The 8,259-nt window shown below is 44.3% G+C and overlaps 1 protein-coding gene across 3 annotated transcripts; it reads left to right on the forward strand.

Moving 5' to 3' along the window:
- The first annotated feature begins 4,214 nt into the window (after nt 1-4,214).
- cnep1r1 (CTD nuclear envelope phosphatase 1 regulatory subunit 1) lies at nt 4,215-7,856 on the forward strand. Of its 3 annotated transcripts, XM_056607930.1 has the most exons (7): nt 4,215-4,283; nt 5,823-5,950; nt 6,467-6,538; nt 6,776-6,849; nt 7,005-7,114; nt 7,348-7,402; nt 7,488-7,856. In XM_056607930.1, exons 2-7 carry the CDS (start codon nt 5,860-5,862, stop codon nt 7,542-7,544), a joined length of 459 nt encoding a protein of 152 aa, XP_056463905.1. In that variant the 5' UTR covers nt 4,215-4,283; nt 5,823-5,859; the 3' UTR covers nt 7,545-7,856. The 3 variants fall into 3 exon arrangements, with proteins under 3 accessions (XP_056463905.1, XP_056463904.1, XP_056463906.1); XM_056607929.1 differs by lacking the exon at nt 4,215-4,283 and having other exon boundaries at nt 5,773-5,950; XM_056607931.1 differs by lacking the exon at nt 4,215-4,283 and having other exon boundaries at nt 5,777-5,938; nt 7,488-7,854.
- The last annotated feature ends 403 nt before the right edge of the window (nt 7,857-8,259 follow it).

Below are 8,259 nucleotides of genomic sequence, written 5' to 3' on the forward strand. Positions count from 1 at the left end.
AGTGCAGTACGACCGTTTGATTGACGTACTTACTGTCCAATGCCACTCGGTGGTTCTGGAAATCATTGGCTGGAGTTTTTCGAGCCCTGCCCGTTCCACAGATGATTGACTTGTTTAATTTTCATGTCAGTACTTCCAACTCAGTGGCTCCAAGTGGGTTAAGATAAGGATGTCAAGTTATTTTGCAAAAATGGTCAAAAAAGAGAATTCCATACCCAACCTTTAAAGGTCCCATGACATGCTATTTTATGTATTCTTTAATATAGGTATTAGTGGGCAACTAAAAAAGTATTGAAAGTCGTTCCCGAAATTCAGCTGTGGTGCAGATTTACAGCCACTCCGAGCAAGTCGCACATTGAGCTTCCCCCAAATGCGCTGTTTTGGCGTCTGTAGCTATAATGCAAATGAGGAGGAGCAAGGCGGGTCAAGGAGGAGGGTGGGGGTGTGGCCCTGAGCAGCTTGCAGCCACGGTACCGTGCACTCTGTTTACAGTGGATGTATCGCAATGGCGAGGCGCACACAGCCTTTAGCTAGTGATGTTACGTTTTGCGTCGAGGAATCGAGGCGTGTGTCGAGTATCTCGGCTCCTCCCCCAGCGAAGCTCCGCTTCGAGTAGGATTCACGTTGGCGAAATGACGTAGGGTGTGAAGTTCGAGGCTTCGCCTCGGACTTCTGCTTCGAAATATGGGTTCAGTATTGGCGGGAGATTTCGACTATAAAGATGTCCCGTATACGATCACAACCTTGTGGTATATTCAATATACCACTAGTCTGTGATCGTAGTAGTTTGAGCATTGCATTTTCTGTAGTATCAATCGAAACATCACGTTCATTATTCATCATGGAGTTTGCCAAGAAGAGAAGGTTTTCCCCTGTTTGGGAGCATTTTCATCTAGTTGCTCCCAATAAGGTTTCAATAACCACTGTCCAGAACACTTTAATGGACATTCAATTAATCAGTCCTTCTCAGTTATCATGCAGTGTGGGTCGGCTTAGCTCAGGAGGTAGAGCAGTTAACTTGTAACCAGTAGGTTGCCAGTTCTATCCCCAGTTCCTCCTAGCTCAGTGTTGTTGTGACCCTGTCACTTTGCTCCTGACAGCTGACTGTCGCCTTGCATGGGTGACTCTGCCGTCGGTGTGTATTTACCGTATTTACCGAAGGCGCTTTGGATAAAAGCGTCTGTTAAGACACACTTTTGCCAAATTATTTATTTTCTAGCATGAGCTCTGTGCCATTTTATGAATGTCACACTCACACACATGTATCATTGAAATGACTTCAATTCTCAAATGATTTAATGTTGTATCGGCACACGAAGCAAAAATCACATTTTGGGTTGGGTTGTCATAATTTCATTCACCCCTAGATGTCCCTAGCGTACTCATTTGAAGCTTCGAGCACGAACCACTTTGGTGGTTCATCTGGCTTTGAGGCTTTGACGTTTCATGAGGCATCATCTCGGCACCACTACCTTTAGCCGTGTTCTGTAAATATTCTAGAACACACAGGAGTCCTGGAGCTCTATATCTAAATATTATCATATAGCCTACATAGATATCTATATCATATAATATATATTATCACGGCCAAAAGCTGTGTGAGCCGATATTATGAATCTCAAATGACCGCGTTGGGTTCTCCGACGTTCCTGGTTCTTCCACGTCCACATCAATGTGAAGTTAGACTGAACCGCGACAAGGAGGAGAAAGGGATTGTTGCCGGGCAGCGCTTACGCCTCGTGCCCACTGCACCGTCAGTCAAAGGACTACGCCCCGTGCCCACTACCTCCGTCAGTTGTCCGTTGCCCATTGACTTTGAATGGGGACGGTCGCGCAATGCATTGTGGATCCGTCAGTTGACTTGGAGCGTTCGCCACCGTCAAAAAGTTGAAAAATGTTCAACTTTCGCCTCGTGCCCACTGCACCGTCAGTCAACGGACGTGGGAAGGCGTGGCTGACGGATGGGGGAGTAGTCTTTGCAGAGGCAACCGTCACCCAATCAAATCGCTTCGCCGGGTTCTTCCCGCTTCTTCCTGCTTGTTGCGAGGCAAGAAGACCCGCTATCCCCCTTTCCAGTATCGTCAGAGCCCGAGTCGCGTCACAGTGCTTACATTTGCATACGCGATCTGATTGGATGACGGATCCGTCGCTGCCGTCGCCACCGTCAAAAGTTGAACATTTTTCAACTTTTTGACGGTGGCGAACGCTCCAAGTCAACTGACGGATCCACAATGCATTGCGCGACCGTCCCCATTGAAAGTCAATGGGCAACGGACAACTGACGGAGGTAGTGGGCACGGGGCGTTTTTCGGCAGCGACGGATCCGTCATCCAATCAGATCGCGTATGCAAATTTAAGCACTGTGACGCGACTCGGGCTCTGACGATACTGGAAAGTGGGAAAGCGGGTAATCTTGCCTCGCAACAAGCAGGAAGAAGCGGGAAGAACCCGGCGAACCGATTTGATTGGCTGACGGATGCATCTGCAAAGACTACTCCCCCATCCGTCAGCCACGCCTTCTGACGTCCGTTGACTGACGGTGCAGTGGGCACGAGGCGTGAAGGCGTGGCTGACGGATGGGGGTGGTTTCCAGGGTCGTCAGAGCCCGAGTAGTGTCACAGTGCTTAAATTTGCATACGTGTTCTGATTGGATGACGGATCCGTCACTGCCGAAAAAGTTGAAAATTTTTCAACTTTTTGACGGAGCCTTCAGTGCACGGATCCACAATGCATTGCGCGTCCGTCCACATTCAAAGTCAATGGGGATCAGTCAACGGACGGAGGCAGTGGGCACGAGGCGTTAGGCACCTCCGCCTCCGGCGGTGGTCCCTCAGCGGGGCTCAAGCAGGAGACATTCGCCGCCAACAATCCCTTTCTCCTCCATGTCGTGGTTCATGTTCTTGAGGGAGTCAAAGCCAAAGTTCCTTCCCCCCAATTCATTCTCAACCCTGGCTGAGACAACCCCCACTACGAGTCTCGTTGTAGAAATACCAGAGACGAGAGTCCGACGTGTTATGCACCATAACACCAAAAGCAGAACGGTTATCCAAATAACAAGGAAGTGTACAACACTTGCGTTACGCCTCGTGCCCACTGCACCGTCAGTCAACGGACGTGGGAAGGCGTGGCTGACGGATGGGGGAGTAGTCTTTGCAGAGGCAACCGTCAGCCAATCAAATCGCTTCGCCGGGTTCTTCCCGCTTCTTCCTGCTTGTTGCGAGGCAAGAAGACCCGCTTTCCCCCTTTCCAGTATCGTCAGAGCCCGAGTCGCGTCACAGTGCTTAAATTTGCATACGCGATCTGATTGGATGACGGAACCGTCGCTGCCGAAAAAGTTGAACATTTTTCAACTTTCTGACGGTGGCGAACGCTCCAAGTCAACGGACGGATCCACAATGCATTGCGCGACCGTCCCCATTCAAAGTCAATGGGCAACGGACAACTGACGGAGGTAGTGGGCACGGGGCGTTACAGTCCTGGAGCTCTATATCTAAATAATATCATATAATACATAGATATCTATATCATATAATACAGATTATCACGGCGAAAAGCTGTGTGCGCCTCCAGACGATATTATGAATCACAAACGACTGTCGGGTTCTGCGACGTCTCTGGTTCTTCCACTTTCACATCAAAAGGCAGAGTAAGGGGAGGAGCTTAGATGCTTTATGACGACATAAATAAAGACATTCCAAATCAGCGCGCTTGAGCCTCCGTTTTTTCAAAGGCGAGCAGAACAGCTAGTGCTCGTTTTACACCAAACGCAAGTTTTAGCCACTGGGGGACCATAAGCAGGCTAGGGGAACTCATATTTATGTTAGAAAACCTCATAAAGTGAGATTTTCATGTCATGGGACCTTTAATGAAGATGTGTTTTAACTCCTCTCCCTTCACATGATTATATTTAAATTTACTTTCAATGTCTGGTGATACTGTCAGACCTCCCCATGTAGCTAATGAATTATTTCTCATGGCAACATCAGAATTTGGCCGCCATGTTGAAAGTTGTCAAAATCAATAGTACATATCCACAGTCCACAGATTATGTCCAATCATCATGAAACTTGCCATATATGATCTTCAGACCAAGCTGAACAAATGTATTAGACAGCTTTTTCAAATTCAAAACCGTTTGGCCGGGAAATCCAATTAAACTTGACGGCAAAGCCGCGAAACAGGAAGTAAGCCTGTTCTCAGCATCTCCATATCATAGCCAACATCATTCCGGGGACATCCAAACAATTCGGTGACCTTTGACCTCAGGGGGACGTCAAACTGAAGTGAGTTCATTTATCTGCAAGGCCTTCATGTATCCAAAACCAAACTTGGCTCAGTCTTATGATACTATCCTGATGATGCCCAAATAATTGGGCATCATCAACGCCTAGGGGGGCGTTGATATTCGGGCCCTTAGAGAGCAACTTCAATGTATTTTCATTGTGATGATATAACCAGTGGTGTAGTCTATTTTATTGTAGTGGGTATACTGTGATGATTCCCTCCCAGCCTCGTACAAACCCGTCCGACCGGTACGTGTACGTGTACGTGTGTGGCGCTTTATGGGGTGTCGCACCACACTCACCAACGCAGGGGTCTACAACCCGCTGATTTAAGAGTATAACGATTATCAAATATCATGGAAAGAACCAGTTTTAATAACAGTATGAAAAAATAGAACACAAAAATTACAAGTTGTCCTTTGTATATCTATAGTAGCAATACCACATGCTAAACAAGGACAAAATCTACTCAAAATAATTGAATGAACTGTTTAAATCCATGGCTAACCAGTGCATGAGAAGGAGATGACAGGAGACTAATGTTTCACTCTTTCAATTGCTCTAATTTGAGCTCTTACTGTTGTTATCTAACATACCATTCAGTAATTGAATTGTGTAAAAGTGTGAAATTACTGCACCTTAAAAATGACCATGAATTAGCTATACTCTCATTTGCATAGTGATTAACATTATGAATTTCAATTGTGTATACCAACTGTATGTTGGCTGACATTTACCTATAACTTTTTTCCCCTCCACTCTAACCAAGGATGCCTGTTTTTAAATTCCCTAGCCTGACACCCAGTCTGAAAGGCTGGCCAGGGGTTCTCATCTAAAAGTAACAAGGAGATATAAAGTGGGATTAAAACATTGTCTTCTGTTGACTACTTATTATGTGGTTTACACATTCATACGGGAGGACTGGACACACACACACACACACACACACACACGCACGCCCACGCACGCACACACACACGCACACACACGCGAGAAGGAGGGGCTTGGCCCGCCAACTAACGTGCAGAGATGCAGGGGCTGCTTCGCGCTTCGTAACAGAGACAGGGCAGAGCGCGAGCGCGCAGCGGGAATTTTATGAATGGTGAATGTAGGAGATAACTTCCCCTGCTTAAAGTATTTTATTGCAGTTATACCCAACCGATATTTCCGAAAAATAAACACAGAAGTGAAAGATCTGTCACAAGACGATTGATACGTATCCGTGCACATTTTTAAGTGGGTATACGCAAATCCTGGTGCGTTCCTAGTGGGTATACGGCGTATACCTGCGTATCACGTAGACTACACCACTGGATATAACCATTTGCCAATATCATCATGTAGCCACCTAACCGATTTCGTCTGTCGAGCAAAATTTGTTTATTGAGTCCAATTCTGCTTCACCCCCACATTGCTGCTCGCAGCTATATTTTTAATTGTAATTGTTATTATACTTACTGCCTTCTAATATACAGATATTTTGTGATATATGCAGTTGCATTTCCGTTCCCTAATCCACTTTTACTTTGCCCACTGAAGTTGTGAAATCTCCAATCCGTTGTTGGTAATATTGCGCATGCGCTGTACTGGCCCTGGGGAAAGGCTGCACCAGGTTGTGGACGAAATAGCGATGAACTCCTTGGAGCAGGCCGAAGGTAACAACCATGGCAAGCGAACTATTTATCTTACATAAACCTAAAATGAAGTAGTCTTCAAGTGCACAACTTCGGGTAAAACGGAATAGGCCTACTCTAAATATATGGATCTTAAAATCCATGGCTGCCTGTGTGTCGGCTAGAACCGGTGCGGCTAACGCTAGCTCGCTAGCCGCTACATGATATCATCTCTCGACTTCCGTCCTTGTGTCTACCGACATATAGTCTTGGATTGTTTGAGACGCTGTCATTTACTGTAATCTAATTCCATAATAAAGCTGCGGGCAGGAGTGTCCTTTTCTAACCATGCACTTTGTCAATATCGATGACCCGAGGGTTTATTTACATGAGCTCAATCTCCACGCATGGACCCAAGCTCTTGGGCTTTTTTTTTTTTTTTTCCTGAAGCAGATTGTTAATTTATGTTCCAACAAATCATCTCAGGGGTAGGCCTGAACATTAATTCAGCATCTGAACGAAGATGCCATATTCACCTGTTTAATATTCCTGTCTGTTTTCTGTGTCCAGACTTGAAGGCCTTTGAGAGAAGACTGACGGAATATGTCTCCTGTCTGCAGCCTGCAACGGGCCGGTGGCGAAGTGAGTCCTCCTCCAACCAAATGGTTTCAAATGGCATCTAAACATCCTAATGTGTGGTATTATTACTGCTGTATGGAAATTATCTCGGTTAAGTTATCTCAGTTACCTCGCAACTCTGATTTATATATCCTGTAGATCTCTCTGTAGGCACACTGGGCAACCATGGCCTGTCAGATTGTAAACTTAATGTCATATGATCAAATATGATGTAATAGTCATTGTTGTTCTTGTTTCCAGTGATTTTGATAGTAGTCTCTGTTTGTACGGCTACGGGGGCATGGAACTGGTTAATAGACCCAGACACGCAGAAGGTAAGGCTTTTATGGCTTTTATTTTAATTCTGGATCTTTTTGTTTATAGATTGTAAAAATATGGGTCAGCAACATTGTTTTAATAATGCTTTTGTTAAATGAATGAAAACTGTGCATCTTCATTTTGTAATGTTTTATTTTTTGTTCCTTCACAGGTTTCCTTTTTTTCATCTCTTTGGAATCATCCTTTCTTCACCATCAGTTGTATCACACTCATAGCGCTATTCTTCGCTGGAATACACAAGCGGGTTGTCGCACCGTCAATGTATCCTTCTGTGCAATTAGCTTTCATCTCTGTGCTCTTTATTTATTAGTCGGCTCTTGTAGGTGTTTATTTTATTCACATGGGTAGATTTGATTGTTACAGTTCAAAAGGTCCAAAACAAGACTCACATGTGGTTTTGATAATGCACTAGTACATGAATACAGATAATGCACTCTGTAATGCATGGATACGATACAGTTCACTGCTCACTTCTTTAACTCCCTATCCATCAGTATTGCTGCTCGTTGTCGGACGGTTTTAGCTGAATACAACATGTCCTGTGATGATGTAAGTACTCTGAACGTTAAGTATTCCCCTGACTCTAGCCTGTTTTCCCTGTTGTAACCAATTTGTTTTTGTGTTTTTCTTGCAGACAGGAAAACTTATTCTCAAACCACGGCCTAACCCACATAGCAAGACATTTGCATGAGCGTCTGAATGGCTTGTGGATCTGCTTCTCAAATTCTTTAAACTACCTATTAAATAGGCTTACATGGAAAGGATAATGAAACAGAGACATAGGTTTCTATACAGCAGAAATGCCTTTAAACAAACCTGCCTTCGGTGTGTGTAGATATCATAAAGGTATCAAAGGTCGGGTATCTGCTCATGTGCCCTGTTGATATATTTTATTAATTCATTTCAAATGTATTGATTGTTCATGATGTAATGTATTTTAGATAAATAATTATTTTAAAATGTATTTACAAATAAATACCTAAAAAAAGTGATATTTCTCTTGTCATTATTGTCTTAGTTGTCATTATGTAACCCTAACCCTAATGAACTGTAATGGGCATGTTTTTTTGGTCATTCTTTAGTTATTAATGTGGAATGAGTTGTCATTAATAATGGATGTAGGAAACTGCCCTCATGGAAGTCCAAACAAAACGATTTCATTTACCTAGTTATGGTATATTTATGATGAAGATTGTTCAATAATATAACCATTGAGTCCTCTCAAAATGGCGGAGTAGCCCCCACAGATGATGCATTTTGACGCCTGCCGTGCAAGGTGACCACTGGAGAAGTTTGATCGGGATAACCATCCACAAGAGGTCGCTGTGAGGTCGAAAACCAACCGGGGACTGATATTTGGTGTGTGGAGTCCACTTGAATTTACTTTCTAACTTGTTAGTTACGTA

This window comes from Gadus chalcogrammus, chromosome 14 (genome assembly GCF_026213295.1).
Source record: "Gadus chalcogrammus isolate NIFS_2021 chromosome 14, NIFS_Gcha_1.0, whole genome shotgun sequence".
Lineage (NCBI taxonomy): Eukaryota > Metazoa > Chordata > Actinopteri > Gadiformes > Gadidae > Gadus > Gadus chalcogrammus.

Excerpts from the sequence above, each read along its gene's own strand:
- cnep1r1 (XM_056607930.1), top strand. The coding sequence starts at position 5,860 with ATGCGCTGTACTGGCCCTGGGGAAAGGCTGCACCAGGTTGTGGACGAA. Across the intron at positions 5,951-6,466 it reads GGCCGAAGGTAACAACCATG|ACTTGAAGGCCTTTGAGAGA; the intron begins GCAAGCGAACTA and ends TTCTGTGTCCAG. Across the intron at positions 6,850-7,004 it reads TAGACCCAGACACGCAGAAG|GTTTCCTTTTTTTCATCTCT; the intron begins GTAAGGCTTTTA and ends GTTCCTTCACAG.